This window comes from Aulostomus chinensis, chromosome 7 (assembly GCF_037954235.1).
Source record: "Aulostomus chinensis isolate RoL2024-O1b breed Wild chromosome 7, RoL_Achi_v1.0, whole genome shotgun sequence".
Classification (NCBI taxonomy): Eukaryota; Metazoa; Chordata; class Actinopteri; order Syngnathiformes; family Aulostomidae; genus Aulostomus; species Aulostomus chinensis.
The window spans coordinates 21,203,028-21,228,286 of NC_141326.1; the positions used below are offsets into that span (position 1 = coordinate 21,203,028).

Here is a 25,259-nt window from a genome sequence, read left to right on the forward strand (position 1 = left end):
CTGTGGTATCGTTCGTCCACTCACAAACACAAAAATGAAAAAGATGTGATATGAAACACTTACCAAGTTTATTGCAGTCATTACTTTTTTTTAAACGTTGTGTCCCACAATATTTACAACCCCCTTGAATGTTTAGTTGAAATTATTCATTTAATATTCATACCAAAACAATGTACTCTTTTCCAAATACGCCTTACTATTTCTTTTTATGCAGTCTACGCTGCAAAATACCATGCTGCAAATACACAATAAGGACAGCATTTCACTATTATGTGACACTACTATTATGAACAAATGACTTCATGCAGAATTCTTGTGAGTTTCTTCGAGATGGAAGGTTGCAAGAACTAAATAAATTCTGATCATCAGCAGCGATATTAATCAAATTACAGCTGACCTACCCTCACCAACCAGGATAAAGGTGTTTCTGACAGCGTTATTCTAACTGTAAACAGCAATATGAAAATAGTTGGCTATAATATATCAGAACATGTGTCAAACATCCTGGCACTGATTTGGTTATGCAACAGCTAAAATCGTATTTACCAAGCCTTTTTATAAAGAGCTGCAATATTAATAGAGAGCATGAACATCGACCACACGGCTACTTACATGCCTGTGCACATGTACATGCGCGCGCGCGCACACACACACACACTCACACACACACACACACACACACACACACACACACACACACACACACACACACACTGTACATAGATTCATGTCTTCCTCTCTTCATACGACAAATATCTTTTTAACAAGAGATTTTAAAGAGACAATGAAAACAAAAGCAACATACTGAATACATATTATACAATGGGTGATACAAAATAAATATACAATTAAAATAGTGTACAACATATTTGTGTATGTTCTACTGAAGGTCCAAATTATAACAGCAGATTGATGAAGAAGCCGTGAGGGGGCCTGTCACGTGCTGGTCGGCAGGTTCAGTCTGTGCCACCAGAGTCGATCCTCTCCTGTCTGCGCTTCATGATCTCCTGGAGCTCGGAGTCTCCGCTGGACTTCTGTAAAGAAAGCACGAGGAGATTTATCTTTCCTTTTAAAATAAAATTAAAATGATTCTGCTACTCCAAAGTACAGAAAGGTTTCAACAGTTAGCGTTAAGCGCTGATTTAAAGAAAAAACTTTAAATGAAACAACCTAGTTCTGGCTCCTGCTTCTGAGCACTATTTTAGTTCTGCAAGTCTGCATCTTTAATTCTGTGAATTTTCTAGTAATTCATGGACTCTTTCCTACTTTTAGAATGCCACCAGGCCTGTAGCTGGAGGTTCAAACAGGGGAAAGCCTATCTCGGCTGCTTGTATGAGTGATATTATTGTCCTGGTAACTACGTAAACTTGTGACCAAATGTGAGAACTGGAACCTAAATCAACTGTAACAGTGAGAGTTTATTATCAAGCTAATGCTAAAGAAGTTAGCATTTCCAAACAATGAAGCGAGTGGGAGAAACATGCTATTCCCCTGAGTTCCTCCCCACCTGAACAGGTGCCCAAAACCCTGCTAACAAACAGCTGTGTGTGTACAGACGCTCAGTCAAGCCAGACACAATAGCACCAGCAGCCTCTGTACTGATAGGCAAAACAACACACCTTCCTGGGCATCAAATGCAACTTTGTGGCATTACATTAATACCTACTGGTTTGAATAGAAATGAAGTACTTGCTTGTTCAGACAACCTAAGTGTACCTTTAAGGGTTGGACATCCATGACTGACTGACCTCTAGTTGTGTCTTCTGCACAGTTATCTGACAGTAGACACGTGCGCCTTCGTCTCCACACACCGCCTTCAGCTCTTCTTTGTTGAGGGAAAACAGTTGAGCTCCAGTCAGGATGCCCAAGCATTCAACCGTCCTGCAGATAAGACAGTCATTTGTGAAAATGTACTGTATTTAAACATTTGTGTTGATGACTTTACAGAGGTTGCTTTAGATCCACATCAAAGTCAATGTGAACCCCAATGGGCTCGCATGCAAACAATCGATTATTGAACATTTATTGAGTACCAAGAAATGCATTCTCAGTTTTTAGTGTCTGCTCACATCTCAGACTGAACTAATATTGTGAAGATAAGTGTGATGGTGACTTACGGCTTCGTGAAACCTTTAGCACTGAGCCATTCCTTCACTTGTTCCGGAGTTGAATCGAAGGTGAGTGGCACTTGGCTGCCAGATGTTCGCTCAACACGGAACTTCCTGGTTGGCGGTTGGCTTTTGTTTGCTGTGATCATCATCAATAGCTCATTATTGACCTCATCCATCACTGCAGGGCAGAAGCACAAAAGGGGACAGATATCAAAAAAGAGAGCGATGACTTGACAAAGCTGAATCTAACTTGAATTATTTGTGTTCACGCACTTTTGTCCTTTGGTCTGCCTTTGTTGAAACTGTCACCATGGGAACCAGGAGATGATGTCCTGTAGCCTTGCTGCATACGCGCGCACAAACACACACACACACACACACACACACACACACACACACACACACGCACGCACACACACACACACACACACACACACACACATAAAAACAGGTTTGTCACTCAGTGCAGGTTGGATATTTTTGCCAAAAGCAAAATATGTGTGTGAAACTATCACATGCCAAGAAGTGTAACCACAGTTGAAGCTGCTGCAGGGAGTTGGATGAGCGCGTAGTAATGTGTTAAGTGTTTCTGTGAGTCTGTAGGCTTTAAATGAAGGCAGGATTAAAATATTAAACTGATTCACAAATGGTACACTTTTTGCAATCGGGTAACTGTGGGAAAAAAACGATTTTGGCAGCGGTTGGGGAACATGTTAGAACATGAGGTGAACAAACCTTTCCTGTAACACCCTCCGTGCTTCAGTGTGTGTCTGTGGGAATACAGGTTTCAGCAGCGTAGGCTCACAAAGGCATACATCTTGCTCTGCAGCCAGTAGCTAAATAACCTCATACTGTTCTGCAGTTGCAATGCTAACTGCACTGTAGAATTATTCTTTGATAGTGATCTCAAATTTAAATTAAATGTCTGGATAATTAAATTGATGCCTTTTAGATACAATACAGCCTTTGGAAAACATATTCATCAACTTTTCGGTTGTTGTTTTTTTTTTTCTTGAGTCCTAAAAGACATGGCACTTCTAACACAGAAGCATAAAATTTCCTGATTGCAAAATCAAGCAGTGATAAAACAAAAACAAAAACCTTGATCTGCCATAATATTTTACACAGAATTTCAGTTGCCTACATTTGCCACAATTGAACCTCTTGATTCTGAGTTTGTGCAGTTGACAGTTTGCAGTTATGACCTCAGGGGTGGAACTAACGCTGACGACCAGTATGGGACCACGTGTGAATAAAAGACAAAGATCAGATTCGGAGCTGATACTCAAAGCAGCAGTCACATGGCTGCATTTCGTTCCAGTCTGCTGAGTCTACTGTCAACAGACTAGAAAATGCTGAAGAACCAACCTATCATGAAATGTTGATGTGTAGCTATGCTAGCAACAATGTCTCATGACATCAAATTGTTTTGATTGGTTTAGCTCCCAGAGGGAAATGGATTAAAAAAGCGGTTTAAGTGGATCCATTAACAACTTTAATCCAGCTACAAGTATATTACCCAGATGTGAACTGCTGCTTACCTGATTGTAGAAGCCATCAGGCTCATCCATCTTCACAACATCTAGGATGTTATATGGGACGTAGCCAGCTTGGCCGCTGCGATTCCGTAGTTTCCACCACTGTTTGTCATCCTCTATCACCTGAGAGACACATTTCCCATCACTCTTGTGTGCTTGAATCTATTCATCTTGACTGCTCTGGTATTAACTTCCAATTACTGGGCCTATAAAGTTTATTTTTCCAGTTTGTTTACAGCATTTAGCAAATTAAAATTTTTAAATAGCACAGGCAGTGCAGACAGGTTTGCATTATCCCTGAGATGTTGAATCTATATCTGGATTTAAGTAGAAAACTAGAATATGAGGCAATCTTCCCACTGGAGGTAGGAGACCATGACGCTGTTCTCACCTCACAGATTTCGTCCTGCAGCACTGACAGCTCGTTGGCATTCCGCGCTACGAAGTGGTAGCGAATTTTGGCATATTTGCGGCTGGGTGGCATCCCATTGTAAGACCTGTGACACGCATTATTCCTTTAATCACAGATGATTACGACATCAGCTGTGGCATGTGAAACATAAAGAACTTAATTACTCACCCATTTGAAGAGTTTGACGAATGAGTTCCATAGAACTGAAAAAAAAACCAATAAAAAAAGTCACATTTTCATTTCCACATTCATGTGACTTTATAACTCGGTGACTGTTAGAAGTAGCCCTTACATCCTCAACTGAGTGTTTCCTGTAATCAGGGCTGATGGGGGACCCCAGTGATCCAGCGGGGGACCCTAATGGTCCACCGGGGCCCTCTGTTTCCCATGGGGCCGTCTTGAAGAGCTCTGCTGGTGGATCCCAGCCATTGCGAAACCTGGGGTAGTACGGTGCAGCACACTGATCCCTCAGCCACTCAGCTCTGTAGGAAGAGGAACAACAGGTGATATTAAAACCACAGATCCTTAAAAGCAGGGGGAGTGTAGCAGTAGCCAGTAGGTGCAGTGCTGCCCAGTGAGCGATCCATGTGGGACTGTTACACACTGTAGGTTACAGCAGTCGTCAAGCATGAGCACCTGGGTTTGGTCCATCCATCGCCGAGCAGTTCAAAGACAGTCATCTCTTTGGGGGTGAGGTGCCCCCGCAGGAAGTCAACAGCGTCTCTGGAGAGATGGGGGGAAATGACCGAACGTGCCAGCTCAGGACTCCCACAGCTCTGCAGCACCTGCAGATGTATGCAGAGGTTCAGCGACTTTTCAGAAAGAGGAAAACCTTATATGTCTGTTTATTACCTATGACTGTGTACAGAGAAAAAAAAAAAATTCCACATCAATGCCAGTAGTGTACATATCAAGGGGGTGTTCATTAGGGGAGTCAGGGTCTCGGTAGAGTGGATACCAGACCCTGACACCAGACACAGCCCAGCAGGATGACCCAGAGTCAGTGGCAGGGTGGCTGTCGGGACTACCGGGAGTTTTCCCAGTGGCCTGGCCCCTTGGTGGCCTGCCTGCCTGGCGAGGAAAAAAAAAACAACAACTTTTTTTCCCCTTCCCCCTCAAGCCAGGCCAGGCCAGCCACTGACCAATAATAATAGAGAAATTAATTAAGTAATTATTACACCGTTGTTTTTATATAGTAATGAGAATGTATTGCTAATTTTACTGCACAAAATAGTTGGAGGATCTGGCCAAAAATAGCCTGAAAAGTTTGACCACCTCTTGAGGTATGATAGTCTGTCAGACAGACGCCACCATATCACGCCACTTTGGCGGCGGCGCGCACATCACGCCGCCATTTCGCCGGTGCGCGATGGCCAAAGTGGCCTGCTGGTATTAATTCCTCCCGGTCAGGTTTGGAGTCCCACCCTGGCCCTGCCCAGAATCCATTTAGGACAGAAGTGGATTAATGTAATATTGTAATATCTAATATTGTTTCTTGCTCCCTCTGCAGTGTCCATAGATGTTTGTTGTTATTGTTGTTCATGTCACTTATATTTTGATTTTAATTCATTTGCAACCAAACCAAAGAGACAAAACTCACAATAAACAAATCAGAAAATGAATTTGACTGATAGCATTTTGTTCAGATTTTCATTAATTCATTAGGTGTCTGAATTGCTGTTACTATACTCACTATACTATATTTTCATTTAGTATGCATAGCATATGTACAGTGTATAGTATGCCTTTTAAAAGAAGCATTTTTCCTGATTCCTTGTGCAAAGAAATAAAGTTCGGAAAAAGTGATGAAATAAGTTAACAAGCCTAGAAATCTGAATCTGAGGGTAAATCAGACATGTTGTTATTGTAGTTCCTTTGTGTTTGACCCTTAAAAACATCTGACCTCATGTTTCACTGTAAAAAAAACCCTAACCAGAAGAGCTACAACATGTTGAGAGCAGCTTGGTGCTGTAGGGCAACCCTTAACCGCTCCAGCTTTATCTCAGCCTTATCAGGCAAGGCCACTGTGCTCTGAGGTTTAACGCAATGCCTAATCACAGCAGCATGTTTCTATCCAGCAGTATCGAAGGTGCGGCCAAACAACTTAGCTTGGGAAACCAATATTATGCAAGTGAAGCTGCACCCGTGTCAGAGCTGAAGGCCATGTCACTCCAGTTGGGTGAGAGTTTTTGCAGAGCGGGATTGGGTGTGGTGCGGTGAGAAAAAAAACCAAAAACAATACAAGGAATGTCTGAAAGTGACAATACAAACATAACACTGTTCCAATTCTGTGCATTTAAATAGCATTGTTGTTAGCTATGTCTGGAAGTTCAGGGTTGTCCAGCAACACAGAGAAATGTGGAAACAGAAATTCACAGTGTTTTTCAAGATGACAGTGATTTAAGATATGAAATCAGACTCACGAAACTGATTCTAGCACTTACCAGCTCCAGAGGACCAAAGAGGAAATGAACCAACTCAGATGCGCTTGGATTCTGTATGTGTTTCTTCAGTTTGGCCTGCAGGGGGTGTAGGGAGAGATAGAGTGAGCGCGCGATGAGGAGGAGGTAGCCCAACAGGGAGGTTCGGAGCTGAAATATCTCACCAAGAGGTTGAAGGCCAGTTTCAGTTTCTGCAGGCTATCAATGTACTCTGCTTCTGAGGGGGGCTTGGCTCGCAGGGTCAGCATGCCCTCTGTAAACAAGCAGAGCAGACCAGGAACAATGACCACACACAGACTCCACGGTTACCAGCCTGTCACACAGTCTTATTACAGAAGTAGCTCAGGGTTCATGCTCGGGCCAGGGTTCGAGGTCACAAGCTGATTGATTTCAGGAATCTGATCATCCTAAATTGTGAGACGTCATCTCTACCAGGAAGGAGTGTTCTCTAAAAGGTTTCTCAAATTTCAACACAATAGGTCCTTTAAAGGTACAGTTTGTGAGGAGGGCATTTTGCTCTCGACAGGCTAGGTTCTTGTCTCATAATGTTACTTTGAACCTCGAGTGGTCAAACTGCAGCACGGCTCCACTCTGGAGCTCGTCACCCGGCATCAACGGGGAAATTTGGGACGATACGAGATAGCGGTGCGTTTCATCCTGTTGTGCTGCAGGCGGCCTAACGCAGCTGACTTACAGAGGAAACTTAGTCTTTCAATCACTAACCAAAACTTGTGACTGTAGTTGAGTGTTTTGGGGTGGAAACTTTGCTGCCCCCTACTGATTTGGAGGGTCAACTATGGAGCATTAGTGGCAACAAACTGTACCTTTAACTAGCATAACCCCACAAAACAGAGGATTATTGTGTGAACTGAGATAGAAAACCCTTGCAAACTGTATTGTTAGGAGAATGGAAGGAGCTGGAATCACTTTCAGCTAATAAAATATGTACTTGGGAAGTCACATTGGTATCTAAAAATCAATCAGTAAACCAGCCCTAACCATCATTATTTCAGACTAGCATTTATCTGGACCCCAAAGTTCAGAAACAGAGAAAAAGAATACAGCTTAACTCCTTGTCAACTCAGGGGCAACACACACTTTGAAACTACTCATACAAAATTTGTGTTGTGTTTGTCCAAACATGCAGAGAAAGTCTTAAAATGACTGACAATGTCATTTTATGAGTCAAGTGTGTGTCTCACTCTGGAGGGAATGAATTGCTGTACTAACACGTCACTGGCAGTGATGAGCAGTAGCAATATCACTCAAAACAACAGTAATATTATTACTTTGCACTGTAGTCATTTTGGGATGAAACAGATTTCATTGCTTCCAATCCAAATATAAGATTATTCTAAAATCATCAGTGTCTTACGGCAGTGTCTATGCACTTATCCATAAGTCACTTTACTTCATTGCCGATCGATCTACAGAAACTTACTTACCGACTGATCAAATTAAAAATTAACACTGGAACAGAAAAGTTAAAATGATACAAATAATAATCAGAACTCCTGAGAACGAAGTAATAATATCAACTCAGTAATCAAAAGCAAACAGTATCAAGTTCTAAACCCCAAACTGGCCCCCAACATTGCACAGACATCACTGGATGAGAGTCCCAGGACACAAAGAGACATAAACATGGCAACGTGAGCAATATGAAGTACTGTATATTGCCACTTCATTCTTGCCACCACAGAAGAAGAAAGGGAGACAGACCTGCTGGTCCTTTCTTCTTATTCTTCTTACTCTTGTTGCGCTGGTTGAGTTGGTTAAAGGCCTCTGCTGCCTTTTGCACCCGCGCCACAAAAATCTCAATGTCATCCAGGGCACAGTTGAGGATTTGCTAGAGGAGACACATCCTGATGTTTAGCACGAAGATACCATGAGGCATCCATGTAATAACAGGTGTCACTGGGGAAGAAACACTCACCACATCCTTCTCAATGCGCTGCGCCAACTTTTCATGTGACTCTGTGTCATTTTGTCCACAGGCTCTTCGATCTAAATCCAAAAAAACAGAGAGCTCATGTGAAAAACCAACTACAATTACTTCCTCAGGGTTGTGTTGTGCACCTGCCAACCAATCCAGTTGCAGTTTTCATCCATCATACACTACATGAAGCGCAGACTTAAAGAAACTAGGTTTTAGGTTTCTTTTTGGGTGAAATGGAACCCTTCATGGGGAGGTTTATGAGCTGGCACTGAATAATGGCTATGAAAGTGTTAAGCAGATGTCGCAATGAAGTTGACCTTTGAGCTATTGGATATAAAATGTCATCACTTCATCAATTCACACTGTTACAACAGACATTTGTATGAAATATTCTCATAACGAGCGTGCTAATGATACAATTATGGCAGCACTGTGCAGTACCTAAACCACTGACTACCTAAATCCAGTCATTTGACCTTTGAGTCTAAGTGAACATTCCTGTAAAAACTGAGAAAATTCTTTCAAGGCATCACTACAACTTAACACCTCAAGAGCGTAATAACATCAAATCTGATGCAATCAATGTTGAGCATAATTGTGCCAAAAATGTGAGCTGTGCATGCGAGAAATGCATCTTTTACGTGCGTGCACTGTACAGTATGTGTATTCTCACCCTTTGTGTTTGTGGCAGCCACTCGTCCCTTTGCAGCAGGGGCAGGGCCCTTAGGGGCTGAGGGGGGGAGGATGGTCTCTCTGTGGCGCTTCATTTTCTCCTGGTTGACTCTGGAGGCATGGACAGCTTCAGTACTGGAACATCATGCTACCAACTGACTGGTTAAATGTGTATTTGAATATGTGTTTGGGTGTGTGTGTGTGTGTGTGTGTGTGTGTGTGTGTGTGTGTGTGTGCGCGCGCGCACGTATCTGGTGTGTGTGCACCAGTGCTGTTCTCACTTCAGGGTCTGAAGCCTCATTTTCTTTCCATGCTTGTTGTCTCCAATGGCACTGTCGATGTCAGCATGGACCAACTCAGCCTGAAGGGAAGAAGAGGACAATGTCTGCTTTTACTGACAGAATCAGTTGAAGCAACACAGAACAGACCCTCCTGTCACTCTCCTATAACGAACTGCAAATCAATTTATTATATACTGTCATTAATCTACCTTATGATGAAATCTATATCAACCCATTTATAGTTGCAGGAAAAATCTGACCCAGCTTTCACTGCGGTGAACTCCTCATTGTCATAAACTCAAGAAACACTATTGGTGTAAACTTTGCGACATATAAACCTGGAGGAAGATCTTGAAGTTTTAATGGTGTTTTACTGCTTCTGTTTCTTTTGTGTTTGACTTGTGTTGTAAAAGAAGTGTGAAATAAAAAAATAATTGACTTCGTGTTTATGCAGCACGTTACATCCAACCAATAGATGTGGAGATTACATAAAAGAAAAAAGATTTGAACTTTTTGCTAAAAGCCCATCCAGCAGTTTCTGTTCTTCACAGTTTTGATAAGTAAGAAAATTCACTTTCATTTATATTATTTTCATTAAAGCAAAATGGGATTATTTAAAGGGATGGTATGGTGGTGCAGTGGTTAGCACTGTCGCCTCACAGCAAGAACGTTCCGGGTTGGGCCCCGGTTTGAACACGGGATCTTTCTGTGTGGAATTTGCATGTTCTCCCTGTGCCTGTTTGGGTTCTCTCCGGGACCTTATTAAAGGTCACCGTATTCACCCCTCTCACCCTGGTCAATGATTCCAAGCTTGTTTTGAACTTGCAGGCACTCAGTCTTAACTTTCAAAGGATACTAGAGTGTCTTAACTCACAGCCACCCAGTGTGAAATTTGACCTAGATCCCCAGCACCAGCCCCTGGGATTTATGAATGACATAAAACACAATGCTAATCAATCCAGCACAGACAATAAAAGATGCAAACTGAGCCCAAGTGTGCAGCATTCAAAGTGAGACCCACCTCCACCTCGTCGCAGTGGAAGAAGTGGATGTCTGGTTTCTGCTGCTCATTATCCTGACACACGAGCAGCAGCACGGATGGGTAACGTGTCTGATTCAGCACCGCCTGACACAGGTGGATGGTGGGTAGAGGAAAGTTCTCCAGCTCTTCCTGCAGGAGAAAAGAAGAAAAAAGTGGATGTGTAGTCTTCTCAAAGACCAGAATACAGAAGAAAGCATGATTCTATGAGGGTTATGCCATAAATATGTTTATTTTTATAGTCATGATGGCGTCCCAATCACGACTGCAACTGCTTGTGAGAAAGATTTTTTTTAAAATAACGTCAAAGGGGAGTAGATATCCCGACATTAAGCCGTGAAAACGCTGAATTTCCTTTGTTGGTGAACACATGACGCTGCAGATCATGAGCACACATCCGTACATAACTGGATTGTGTATGTGTGTGCAATGAAGCTTTACTTGATTTTCACAGTCCAGCAGTCTGACTGCCTTGTCGGTGACCTGCAGGAGCATTTCCTGGGTCCAGATTTTGTCTTTTGAATCCAGGAGGACGAGTTTCTTGATGGCATCATCCACTGTGGCAATGGACTCCGTCTTGTCCATGATGAAGGTGGAGAGATGCTGAGGGGAACGTGTGTTGGTTAGAGGAGGACTTCAGAATTGGAGCAGCCTGACTGGTCACTGACCGGATCATTTACAATATGGCGCATGAAATTTGGATGAAGTCGGATACGTCAGGAAAATAGATTATTAAGAAATAGAGAAGAAAAGTAATACCGTATGTTAGCGATGCAGGATTAAGGAGACAGTTAGCTTAGCATTTAAACTAGGAAAAATAACACAAACAACACTTAGCTGGCGAATGAACAAGTGTCTAAGTGCTGCGTGCACGAGCAGCCAAAGAAACACTTACGTATCATTTTGCCCGCCAGCTAATAAATGTGTTGTAGCTTACAGACGTTTACATGACATTACATACATTTACAGTTGGGGATTAATTTGGTTCGGCTGATTGACCTCAGTCGCATTTAAATGTATTACAAAATGGCCAAAAGAAAAAGGTATGGTTTTACATCCTGATCTACTTCTTGGACGGAGGCAGAGGCATTTGAGAGTGAGATTGATCTTCTTATCTAATTCTGAGAGAAAAAACAGAAACATATATTTTTTTCAAAATGTTGCACTATTCCTTTATCGGTAGCGCTTAACTGAACAGTATTCTTTGTGCCTGTTTTGACAATAAACTAAAAAAAGAAAATACCTCAAATGATAAGAACCATTCCTCAAGTCACAAATTTCTCAGAGGCCTTTTACTGGACTGTCTTATCTGATAATTAAGGTTCGTCTTTTATCTTCTGGCTCGGTGTGTTGTTACTGATATCTGTGTTTATCTGCTGTGATAAAGGGAGGGCACTTTTGAGAAATCCTTTTCTGCACACCCATGGGACATAGTTCAATACCATCCGTGCCCTCCAGCATGACTCCAATCAAAGCCTTATTGCTTTATTATATAACAATTCCGGAAAATAAATTGTGGGCAAGAGATAACGTGTGTATCAGCTGTTACTTCTGGTAAGAGGAACAATAAACAATTTGAGTTGGTGCTCTGATTCAATGTTGATTTTACTGCAACGATTGGGACTGACTATGTAATCCATGTTGTACGTCACAAGTGTACCACTTCATCTCTTTTCAAAGCCGTTGTGTGTTAAAGCCGTGTTCTGAGGGACAGGTACCGAGGAGAAACAGAGGGCACCAATAAAATCAATCAATAAAAAAACAAAGATGTTATTGTTAGGGGGACCAACCACGACATTTTCCAGGTTATACAAATTTCATAATAAATGGTCAACGTTGCCTTCAGGTTGAATTCAAGGGATCAAATATTTCTTTATCCTCTCTGCTACACAGCCAATATTAGCACAGACTACATATATAATACATACAAATAATACATAAAACAGATGGCATCCCAGAGTGAATTTTTAAAAAAAATCGCAAATTAACGATACCATATTGTTAGATGTAAAATTCCTAAAGAGATTTTTATGAGAATCCACTTAACATCTGCTGTAATTGCATATTTCTGTTAAACACATATTCACTTCATAACCACTTGAAACTAAAGAAAAAAGTTCTACATTTTTACTGAATAGCTGCTGGTTTCTGCTAATGGACGAATCACTTGAGCACCCGAATCATTAACCTCTGTATCACACTGATTAATGAATGAATTGTATTACAGTAAAATGAACCTACAATGAGTATTTTTCAGTTTTAAGATACAAACACAAATCCGACACACTGAAACACAGCAGTACTCACCTCAACATGATACTGCGACGTCTCATGCATGATAAAATTGGAGTTGGAGTATTTTTTCCTTTGCTCTGTTGAAAAGAAATTGAAAAAAAAAGTTTAGTAAATTACAAAATAAAAAAACAAACAAAAAATATCAAGGAATTCCTCGATCCTGCCTGTATTTTTCTAATATTTTTTCACTATATAATCAGTTACACTGACCAAAGGTCCACATGTTGCTCGAATCGTCGGAGTCAGCGAATGAAAGGAGACGTTGATGTGTGAGCTGAAAAGAGCAGCGGGGCAATAAGGAAGCACGCACAAGATCTGTCATGACACAGAGACACCGTTAACCTGACACTGCTCGGTATGCATGCAGGGGACGTACTCCCTGAGTGTGGTGCTGGACCCACTCAACCTGTACATTTTGCTGTGATTTAAGGGATTTACAGGGGGGGGGGGGGGGGGGTCCAAAGGTCATCAACACGCAAGCATCAACACACAATTTCACACAATGGAAACTTAAGCTATGTTCCACTTAAGTTGTGCTTTTAGACTAAGTGAGATTGAATAATAATAATGTGCGTTTTCCACAAATAGAAGACCCGCCTACAAGTCCTTCAAAGCGTAATAACTTTTCATATGTATTAAAATATAAATGTCTAGATTTCAACATAGAGCTACAACGTATAAAGAAAAATGGGAAGCTTCAAATTCCCACATGACACACTTATATCTCATGAGGGGTGTTGATGGACGTTCCACGACACAGCTTGTATGTTTCATCGCTACGGCCACGATGAGGGACTGCTCATAAACCACCAAGCCGTTCATACATCATCTCATCTTAATACTGGCTAACTCAGGACTATCGGTGGCTTCGGAATAAATGGCAAAAAGAGAAAAAAATAAGACTGGAAACAAGGATAACTGATTTTACACCACATTAATCTTATCAATGTTGCTTTACTTATTTTCTTTTTCCCCTTTGCAAATAAATCCCATTGACATTGCCAATTATTAAACGAGGGACTAAAAGGAATGCAGGGAAACTTTTCACCTTGATGTCTTATTTCGCCACAGTCTGCACACACATCAAGGCCAAACCCTCAAGTGAAGGTAAAAAAAGACAAACAAAATGCAATGTAACCTATGATAGACCAACCCAGAATAAAATATCCCATAAAATTATTCATACCTAGAATGGGAATGGGAACTGGATGCCCAGATACCTGATGACATTTGGGAGGGAAGCCTGGAATATGTTAATACTTGTTCCATTAATGCCAGGCACCATTTGATGCAGTTCAAAATCTTACATAGACTACACTACTCAAGAGTGAAGCTACATAGAATATCCTCAGAAACCTCTCCTCTGTGTGAGAAGTGTAGTTCAGCAGAGGCAAACCTGTTACATAGCTATGCGCTGCGTCCCAGACTAGAAAAATTCTGGACAGATATCTTTAGTTTTGCTTCAGAAATACTGGATGTCCAGTATTTCTGAAGGAGCCAGATCCTCTATTGATAGTTTAAGGAATGTCTGACGGACTGAAGAAATTTAAGGTAGCACAACAATGGGCATATGGGTTGATAACAGCAAAGAAGCTCATACTTGGAAAGAGAAAGGGGTACCAACACTGAAACTGTGGCTGACAGAACTCACAGACACTCTACACTTGGAAAGGATTAGATGAATCTTAAAAGACAACCAAGGTATTGCGAAAATTTGGAAGCTGCCACTCTCTCATCTAGAGGGGGTAGGAGGGAGAACTCGGTTGGATAGCTAAGAATGCACTCTGGGGGGTGGGTGAGGGGGTGATAAGGGTGCCTGTATGTGCCGATTCTGTTTGTTTTATTTTTTGTTGATGATTAATTTTTTGTTCTGATTGTTTGTTGGGAAAAATGAAAGCTCAAAGCTTTGTACTGCCGGCACTGAGGTTATGTTCCTATGTTTGTTTTTAAAAAAGGGAGCTCAAAGCACTGTCATAGTTATTGAGCTAATGTGTGAAAATCTGAAAGGTTTGTGCATTTGACTTCACGATAAACACATGTGACACAAAATTATTCATACCAATAGGATACATGTATGACGGCTGTTTAAATGTTTAACTATTAGCTTTAAAAGTCCAAACAATGGAGCTCGAGATTGAATTTCTGAATTGCTCATTGCATTACATGTGTTGTTGGCCGCAGCCTTTGTCTCTAAACTGGCACATGATAAATGAGTGTGCCAGTGTGCTCACTGACCTATTTACCAGGTGAATAGTCTGCAGGTAACAATTACGGTTAAATGAGAGCATGTTCCTATCAACTCCACAGCCACATCACGTTCTTTGTCCCACCAAGCAGAGGCAAGAGTTTGATGCCACACAGACTTTTGATTCGGCTTTCTCTGAATCCAGACATTCAAAAACATTTTATTTCACGTTGAATGTGACAAAAAGCAGTTTAATTTGTATACACCTCATAAAATGTGTGTCACAGTTTTGCAGTATATTCCAATACCTTATACATTGGTAATACACACACACACACACACACACATATATATATATATATATATATATATATATATATATATATATGTGTGTGTGTGTGTGTGTGTATTTTTTTTTTGAGAAATTCATTCTTCTTTAACAAGGTCCATCACTGCCCAAATGATGTAAGCAATCGTCTTTCCTCTTCCTCATTCCTTCCTGCTTGGCTCCACACAGGTAAAAGACAAGCGTCAGGTGTCTCTCTGAAAGTCGAGCTTGCCCCATGTCTTATTAACGACTGACATTATGCCAATCAATTCACGGTGCTGCAACAGCTTGCAATAAGAGCCACTTAGCAGACAGATGGGCAGATCCTCAGAGCTCTGCCGAGGCAACGACCAGTGGTAAACACGGCTGCCTGTCAAATGATCAAACCAATACACATCCCCAATCAATCAGACAACATAACCTCACCAATAACTTCTACACATTTTTCTTATGGTGATCAGGATCTTGTGACAACTAGCAGGTCTGTTTTTTCTCCCCCTGTGAGATGATGATTGAGTCCTCCAGGAATTTAAAATGACAAAATCTGCATAGAAACAGCTTCGTTTTGGCTGCCGAGGGGTTGCAGAACAAATGGAGTCCACTACGCATCCCAGACACAATACAATGCACACATTCCCAGCATGTTTCAGGAGTTGGAAAAACTTAGAGTACGGTTGCTTGTAGGTCTCCCGACATAAACATCTTTACCAACATCAGCAACAAACTGTTCAGAATTCCAAAAACTATGACGATCTCCAAGAGGAAACTGTTTTGTCAGCCTATAATTGTTCTAACACAGTCAGTTAAGACCGAATAATTGTCCAGTATCGTGTAACTTAAGCCCATCGAGGTCTTGACGAACGTGCAGGACTGGAGACAGCCTGGAGTTGCAACACGGTAGCAAGTTTCACACAGTTACACTGATAACATATGTGAATGTTCACAGTCTCTCAGGAAAACAGGAGCACCTGCACATATACAGTTTCTTTCCTTCATCGATCATTGTTTCTCTTGTACTCTTGTAATTCCCAGATATGTAAAACAAAACATCAATTTAAATTTGAATCTGATTAGTACGAAGCACATGTCCCGTCGTTATATTGCTCATTTTCTGGATGCAGTTTGGTACAGGGTTAAAGTCTCCTTCTCCATCAATCTCTGCTGTCCTAATTCAGCTTACTTCCCTGATAACCTATTTGCTCACTAATTTAAATCTTATTTGTGTTCTCACAAAACTGGTGGGGCATCAGCTGCTGTCGTCACCGTGACAGACCACCATGAATCATTTGACAGCAGAGTTGGAGAGCAAATACATTCATCAACAATGATGAAAAAATTTAAATGACAATGGAAACTGAGCAGAAGCTTCTTAGAGATGACGCAGCTTGAATAGGTTACTGCGACTACACAAAATCAAACAAATATGACAAAAGGAATCAGAAGAAATGCAGGGACAAACAAAAGTATGAGTCCGTTCTGGGCGGCTGTATAGGTATAACTTAGCGAGCTCCGAGGAAGGTGACCCTCTGACGATATAAAGGGCTACTTCTAATCTAATGAAATGACATCAAGCCTTAGTTTCAGGTGATTATTCAATTACTGAAGTAGATTTATGAATAACATCTAAGGTTTCTGCCAGAGGAGCCCTCCCTAAATCCTACACATAGTTCCTTTAACGGGACTCAGGTAAACGGAACTTGACACACACATAATAATGTAGTATTTCCATCTATTGATTGAATCACAGTCCAAATACATTTTTACCTGACAGGGACATGTTCCTCCACAAGAAATCTGCTCCACTTGACCGAGAGACTTAAAAAGCTGCTGTGATGCTCTGAGGTTCAGCAAAGATGATGAAGCGCTGCCTCTCTACTCTGTACCAGAGATGCTGATAAGAGATGAGGTGGGACAGCCCATCATTTGCATCACTTGTCTGCTCTACTTCAACGTGTTAGTGATGTTGGATTTTGCATATGAGAGATTGAGCCGGGACTTTTGCTCTACATGTTTAACCAGCAAGGACTGAGCCGTTCGGTAATGCCCACATAACAACGTGCACAACATTGTCCTCGCTACGGCCTCGCTGTTTAGTGAGGACCGCTGCTGCGAGACGGTTGTGGTGACCATCTGCCACACGAGATGAGACGAGCCAAAGAAAAACAGCACAGCCTTATCACACGTACAGTGGGATACTTCACACCAGTGGATGCATCCTGTGGACACTTGGACTACTTAGAGCACAAAAATACTCCACAGATGACGAGGTGCACAGTCAGATGGTTTGGGAACATCTTGCCTCCCAGCATTAGCATCATCTGTCATCAGATTCTAAATATGGAGCAGAGTTGTCATGCATGAGGGCAAGTTTTCCCTGCAATACCTTGGTGCAGGTTTTTATTTGGAATTATGATGATGTGCTGCACAACATTCCTCTGTGCTGGCAGTGTGGAGGGAGGTGCTGGCAGGAACCAGTGAGCTAATGTCTGAAGCAGCGCGGGGAGGGACGGAGGTGAGAGAGAGGCAGAGTCAGCCTCTTCCTTTCCCCTTTCAATGTGTCCTTTATTCACCTGCAAGACATGGGCATCCCCACCCTGTTCCGACCACACATTAAAAACAGGCACACCCTTTACCGTGCACAAATGCAACAGCACATTTTAGTCAGACAAACACGCCCTTACACAAGTATGGAACACTTCAGTAAAATGGTCTGCTCACATGTATCACCGACCTGTTAACCTGACAGAACTGAAGCGAATTATCTGTCCATTCAAAATAGGCACAAAAGACTCAAAGACAGCACAAATCAAATATAACAAACACAGTTCTGTGCAGGCCTGGTCCCTTTTAGGAGTCACGTCCCTTTTAAGAGTCTGGCCTCCCTCACATGTCCCTCACTGCCTGACGCAGACCTTCACCCCATTTTATCACTCAGCAGTTTTTTTTTCTCTGGGGAGAGGAAAAGCCCCCAGTGGGTTACAGCAACATGCCGCAGTGAGAGAGTGCCGGATTTTCTGCATTTGCATAGCAAATTAAAAATTGTTGTGATTAGATTCAAATACAGTGCTGGAGCTCACAGTGTTGACGATAAGGCTTGCAATGATGAGTACATCATTTACCTTTTGTTGCTACTGACTACTGAATGGTTAAAAACACAAATATGTGTTTTCTAAAAGAACACAAACAACAATGACCTAAAATAGCTGGGAAACGAAGATTTTTAGCGAGAGCATTTTCAGTTTAGGATTCATCAATTTTTGCGTTATACTAAAGGAACATGTACGACAACACGGCTAATTTTATGTGTTTTTTGGACAACAATTAAAGTGTAGAGCAGAGTGAAATAAGCTCAACATGGCAAGTCGTTGTTTTATTATTAGATTCCTGGTTTTGCTCTCTTCATGGGATTTTCTGGAATAGGTATAGACATGACTGTATTAATGAGTTAATGACAAAGAAATAGTTACCGGTAAATAGAATGATTAGATGTCATAAAATTACCCTTCAAGAGGACAAAGTACAAAACCTCATAAATAAATAAATCATAAACTGTATATCCATTGTTGTTACAGATATAATTACAATTGAAGTGCGTGTGACAGCAAGAGCTTGACAACAGGCCAACAAAACACTCCTGACAAATGCAGCGCATGTCTTTCGTGCAGTGACTTACCATAGAGGGCCTTGGCGCTGATCTTGCTGTCCGATCTAGCCACTCCACTGCAATGACAAGAGGAGGAGACAGGGTTACGCTGCATGCCCTTCATCTTCTCCCCTGCACCTCCGGACTTTGGTGTCACAAACCAGCTGAAACCTCCGCTCTGCTACTTCTCATGAACACAAAAACAGGAGTGATATATATGAAGTAGGCTGGCCAGCACTGGAAGAGATTAGCCTGAGATTTGGAGCATATGGACCAGCAAGGGAGAACGAGGGAGAGTGGAAATGGATAAGAGGGCGGGGCTGGACCTGAGGGACGCTTGAGCCAAGAACCCAAGCAAAGCAAATAATTCTAAACAGAGCCGCTCTGTGCCTGAGGTCCCTGACCCACACCACCTTCCACATACTGAGTTAGCGATTCCCTCGGCCTGTGTGACAGTCACTGGGGATAATTAGCCAACACAGAGAAAGGTAAATATGTAGGGGGAGGCAGGAATGTGTGGTGAACTCACTTGGCTTGCCTCGACTGAGGTCCCAGGATACTCATACTCCCAGGCATTTACCTGAAGAGAGAATGGGAGAAGGAATGAGTGAGTGAGAGGGATATATTCAATCTATCAATTAGGAATGCCTGCACCCAGTATCTTTTCAGGCTTTCTCTCCCTCTTAGTTCATGAGGTGAGTTCTACTATTTGGCTCACGCTGCATAATATGCTTAAAAAGTATGCTAAGTTGAGGCGTAGTCTGCTAAACAGCCTGTTCTTCCACTGTTGAGAGCCAGGTGTTGGGCCTGTACTGCTGGTAGTCAGGGGACTGATCTGTGACAACAGCAGACAGCAGGCTGACATGCGCTGTGTAATTAGATCCACTCTGTTGACGACTACATCTGCATAGCTGCATTATTTAATTTTGGCTGGCTTTTACAGTCAGGCACCCTAACTATTTGGTGATTAGCAAGGCCTCAGAGGAAACACGCAGGAGAGAACAGCATCAGAGTCTGAGTGATTACCAGCATCAGGAAATAAGAGAACAAAAGTCTCTCTCAGATGAGCCTGCAGACACCACATCGTCTGTTAAGGCATGCACAGCGGGGTTATATAATACACCCCGGTACATATGACGGCTACACACATGTAACCGTGGACCTTAACACAGTGTTACACAAGAAGATGAGAACTGTTTGTTTTCATGAGAATATACTGGAACAAGCGTAACCACTGACAAGTGAATGCAACAACAGGGATATCAACTTTAACCTCATGTGTATTTTAAGCTTAAGGAAGCTTCACATTGCTTTAAGCCGTGAGTAAGTGGTACTTCACCCAAAAAGTGTACTTTGGCTTTCAAGTACTCACAAACAGGTGTCTTGAGCTCACAAAGTTTTCCCCTCCTACATCACATTCACTCATGAATGTGGGAAGAGACAGCCATGTATATTTAGTTGAAAGCTACCAGCAACTGACTGTTGTTTACAGATTGTTAATGTAATCCGCGTCTTCTTTATCTAGCTGCATGCTCAGTAATCCACAATCACTTTGGTTTGAGCAAAAAACTAAAACTATAGTTCATGGTAGCACCGACCATGACCATTTAGCACACCAGGTGAACCAACTAACTCTCGCTCACGGTAGCATTGTTGTTTTGTTGCTGTAGCAATTGATACCCATCAGTTGCCATCAGCGTCAAGCAGACATAGTCTCTCTCTGCATTCCAGACTCACACAGAAGTAAAGCCAAAGGGAAATCTGTCTGTCTGAGCTAAAACACATATTTTTGAGAACTTTAAGGTGCAAAAAAACAGCAACATTGAAGGGAAGCATCGCTTCACTTTGGTTAGAGCTAAGGATCTCTCCTGACCAGCAGACATTTCATCAAGTTCCTCGCAAAAACTCAAAAATCTCTAACCAGATTGTCACCATGTAAGAGCCTACAACATTTCAGCCACTACACAGTGTTACAAGTGTTTAAATGAGTTGTATGAGCAGAAATGTAAAAAATGTCCTCGCATGAGTTGCACAATACGGATGCGGGGGTAAACACTGTGTATGACTGTTACATGTGAGCTCACACAAGATTATCTGTAGTAGATCGTGAAGGTAATCTCCCTCAACAGATGATGTCCTCTTATTTCATGAAACACATAAAGAGCAAATCCAAACCTTGACAACCAAAAGAGACATTGGTGGTGAAAGTGTCTTGTTTACACAGAGCCACAAGTAAACTCAAGGGCAAAATCTCAGGGAGAAATGCAAACGAGCAAAGAAAACTGGTCATGTTTACTTTAGTCAGGCCCGGTCAAAAGGAAGACTTCCTCTTTATGTCCTTATCTCTGTGGTCCATCTTCCCTCTGCGCTTTTGTTTGCCACTCTGGCTCAGCGCCAGGCCTACGAAGGGAGGTGAGGCCCGAACAGGACAGGCTGGGTGTCATGTATTGTCAACCTCATGGCTAGAAGCCCTCTGCATACTCCCTCCACTCAGCCAAAAGTGCTCATTGTTCAATAATGACAACTCCTTATTCAGGGGTAATTACACGGTATCAGAGCATTATTCACCAAAAAAGAAGCCAACAGGTCACTGGTGGGTCTCAGATTTCATTTGCCCCTTTTCAGGGTTAACTGACAATAACAGTGTTTTGATAAACATACTTAATGGAATGAGGTTAGACAACATATGACATATTCACATTTTTTTCAGTGACAAGAAATCAGTCGCTGAGTATCAGTCAGGTGTTCTGTGTTGCTCCTTTCCTTCTAAATCTAAAGTTAGACTGAAACTGAGGTGTCATGTGGGCCAGATGTGGCCTAAATGTGGTGAGCTGATCGTGACTTTGGGTCAGGTGAGGGTCATATAAGGTGGACCGGTGGCTTGCTTTAGCCGGCTACACTCATCTTGAGCCAGTGCTGCCATTCAAGTTCAAATCTGAGCCAAACATTCATTGCTACCTGGTAGATATCAGTCACATGCAGGCTGTTTCTATCTGACACTGCTTTTCTCTGCTGTGCACTTTCCTATTATAACTAGAAAGCACTGCCGGGATAGAATATTTCAGTGGTGACCATCTTAAAAATTCAGGTCTGTTTTCTATGGGTTTTCATGTCTTTCATTGAGCATGATCTCATTCCTGATTTGGGTCAGGAGCCTGTTTTGATCATCATGCACTGGGGCTGTCACTGACTTGTAACACCACTGGTTTATATAATCTGTTTTACACCCAGGCTGAGTATATGAGTAATTTGGACCTCGCCCCACACTCCCAAGTAAGCATTCTGTAAGAGATAACAGTAGTGTGATGTTATGATTTCACACAGCCGTCTGCCTGGACCCCCATTCACCATTATCACAGTTGACAATGCTGCTGCAGGTTAATTGCTTGAGTTGATGTGGTTTGAAGAATGTCTTTGCATAGTGTGAACCAGCACATGGTCAAATAAGGCCACATGTCATTGATAGAGATAACATACATCTGACCTTCCAAACCCACTGAGAACAATCTGATTTAACTCAGGGAGCAATCAGTGTTTATCCTTTGATATGTAGATTGCAGCGCGGTTATTAATCCTCCTACAGTGGAATGAGAACACATTCCTCTCAGTGAAATGCTTCAGTCAAGGTTGTGGATGACAGAGCGCGTAAATGTACAGAATATTTAGTTCATCCGTTCCCTTCGAGAATTAAAAAAGGAGAACATTAATCAACGAATACATTAAAGGTACAGCACAGCTGAATCACATTTTCACTAGGATTTAAAGATCCCCTGCACAAATGTATGGACGTTTATAAGAATCTAGATGCTGTTTGTGTAGGAAAAAAAACAATTACGAGAACTGTATTTGTGTAAATTCTCAGTCATCCAGGTCATCGTATGTCTCAAAAATAATCAACTGATTATTTTGGGAATTATGAGAACCCTATCAAAATCCGTCAAATGCCACCTCCCCTTCTCCCTTGGTAAAAATTCCATATGACACAACAGTATAAATACTAGAAGCACTGCAGAAATTTTCATCATTCGTTTTCATCAACTGCTCTACGTAAAACGCCTCCAACTCCTCTTCCAAGTCTACGAACACCCATCTCTCCATTTCTCATGTCATTGTTAGCAGAATTTTCGGAATCAGCTTCCAAATTTTAATTATTTTTTGGTGACACAAATGCTGCAGGCAGGAGCGCCTCTTAAAATCAGACATTCAATGTGCAGAGACAAAATGTACACTTACACCAATAAATACTGAAGAGCCAAAACGCTTTGTGAAACTCAAACATTTAAGTGTGGGAAAAGGGTGAAAATCGTAGTTTTGTCTTGTAGAAGGACTTTAATCGATAAAGTAGACTCACCTCTGAACATTTATAGGGATTTTCTAAGGACCATAACAATAATGGGCCATCACTACATATAAAAAGTGGCACTAACCAATTTTTGGTCAACATGAGAAAGAAGTGATGAAAAAAAGCTCAGGCAAAGTAGAAAGTTGAAGAGAAACCGAGTGACTCTCCAAGATTGGTCAAAGAAAGAAAGAATAAAGAAAGGGAGAAAGAAAAAAGAAAGAAAGAAGGGTCCTTTAAATGTCAAAGGAACTTACTGTGGTGTTTTCCGGAAGGGATGCTCAAGGTGACCAACATGGGCGAGACAGCACCGGAAGCATCAGCCTGCCATCACAACCTGCAGCCGACCAAGACAACAAACTCCGCGGGGAAATTTGTACCAGTTTGTTTTGAACCTTTTAATCCGGAGCCTGCAAACTATCCTGTTGCCGTCCAAACACAGAGACAAACGCCGAGGAGGCACCGCGGGAGCAGGTGAGTGACAGGTAACTCAATATTGGAGGGGAGGGGCTCCACACACACTTTACCAGAGGCGGGTGAAGTCGCATGGTTAGTTCGAATCCGGTGATACAACTGTTTTATTTACCTGCTGTAAAGCCACATAATATTCTGATATAGTAAGAAAACAAACAAATCTAAAATACTGTGTATCCTCGGATGACCTCACCATCATTTACATTGCATTAAAGAAAACACAGTAATGACAAATGCACAGTGCAGCATTAATTTAACATGGCGTGGCTTTTAGGGCAGCATCTCAGGAGTGGCTGCTACTGAGTTAGAGTAGGTGGCTTCAGCAGGGGGAGGGAAAGAGGAGCAACAGCGTGGAACACTGCCCAGGTGTCGGTGTCACTGCTGCTAAGAATGAGCTTCCTTTGACCCGCATGTGCAAAGAAAGGCGTGAAACAATGCGAATTCCTTGCCAACCACAAACAAAAAATGAAGACTTCTCAGGAGAATCATTAAAAACTGTCTGCACATACCAGCAGTGAGAGTTAATTACAAGAGGACGACCATGAAGGCTTGACCTGACCTGGAGTCTGTGTGCAGCCAGGCTGTTGCTCAAGCACTCTGAAATGTGATTTGTTTTCACACTGGTTACTTTGGAAACCCTGCCATTGGGTTTGATCATTAACTTAAGCTGCCTGTGTTGAGATGAAAAATCTCCTGTTTGAAGAATGTGAGGGTGGAAGTGTTTACTGTTGCAACTCTGAGTCTGAATGCTGGATGTTCACCTGGATGAATACAACGGTATGGAAGCAGATATGTGAAGCAGAATAGAAAGAACAAACTAAAACACTTCATGTATGTTAATCTGGGTAGATGGTTTTTATAGTAATAATAAAAAGCACATTTTAAAACATAGCTATAGTGTTCTGTTCTATGGGATACTGTAAAATACCAATATAAAAGCACAATATTAGATGATAAAAGTCAGAATATGGTCAGATTGAATAGATTATGAGTTAGCAGGGAGTCAGCATTTGCAAAGTGCGTTTTAGATCAAGCTTAGAAGCCCTGATAACAAAAGCCAGGTCTGGTTTTTAATCTGGAAAAAAAGACGAAGGTTCGGTTCATGTGATACTAAACAGTCTTGGATTTGGACATTTATTTGAGTCGATGTAAACTGTGGTACATCAGAGGAGATTATATATCAGGGGGTTTTAGCTCAGGTCCAGTTCTTGTAAAATGAATCTTAAACTTCATTTAGTGAAAAGACACAGATGTCAATGTTTTCTTTGGCTCTCAAATCTGTGTTTTCACTGCTGACATCTTTATCAACACAATTGTGCCCTCTACTGGTGAAAGGTTGGACAAACGTGAACTGGTTACTGGTTCATATTAATATTCATCAAAAATCATAGAATAGATATCGTTTTCCCAAAAACACAGTTGAGGTCAGAGTATATCAAACAAAGAGTCACATTTAACACGAAAAGCAGAATAATGTTGTAAAGATAAAACGTCCACAAATATTTGGTCCTAAACTTCAGGTTGCTTCTAAGATTTTGTTTTGTTTTACCAGAGAAACACAA

General features: G+C 41.7%; 1 protein-coding gene across 3 annotated transcripts; it reads right to left on the bottom strand.

The window, feature by feature from the left end:
• Positions 1-65: 65 nt before the first annotated feature.
• eps8l2 (EPS8 signaling adaptor L2) lies at positions 66-23,863 on the bottom strand. 3 transcript variants are annotated; one of them, XM_086209184.1, is made up of 22 exons: positions 23,481-23,863; positions 19,414-19,464; positions 18,915-18,961; positions 12,939-13,002; positions 12,741-12,805; positions 10,875-11,036; positions 10,416-10,565; positions 9,395-9,474; positions 9,115-9,224; positions 8,439-8,509; positions 8,225-8,351; positions 6,667-6,755; positions 6,506-6,580; positions 4,698-4,846; positions 4,354-4,543; positions 4,230-4,264; positions 4,041-4,146; positions 3,653-3,772; positions 2,385-2,454; positions 2,118-2,289; positions 1,749-1,881; positions 66-1,034 (listed from the first exon to the last, which is right to left on the bottom strand). In XM_086209184.1, coding segments are annotated over exons 2-22 (2,094 nt in total). In that variant the 5' UTR covers positions 19,415-19,464; positions 23,481-23,863; the 3' UTR covers positions 66-956. The 3 variants fall into 3 exon arrangements, with proteins under 3 accessions (XP_086065310.1, XP_086065312.1, XP_086065311.1); XM_086209186.1 differs by lacking the exon at positions 12,939-13,002 and having other exon boundaries at positions 18,915-19,068; XM_086209185.1 differs by lacking the exon at positions 12,939-13,002 and having other exon boundaries at positions 23,481-23,861.
• Between the last annotated feature and the right edge of the window lie 1,396 nt (positions 23,864-25,259).

Bases quoted from the DNA above. Each gene is read 5' to 3' on its own strand.
- eps8l2 (XM_086209184.1), bottom strand. The intron at 10,566-10,874 runs GTAAAGCTTCAT...TTTCTCCTGCAG, and splicing joins TGCTGGACTGTGAAAATCAA to GAAGAGCTGGAGAACTTTCC. The intron at 6,756-8,224 runs GTCTGTCTCCCT...GCTTGTTTACAG, and splicing joins TAAGAAGAAAGGACCAGCAG to AGGGCATGCTGACCCTGCGA.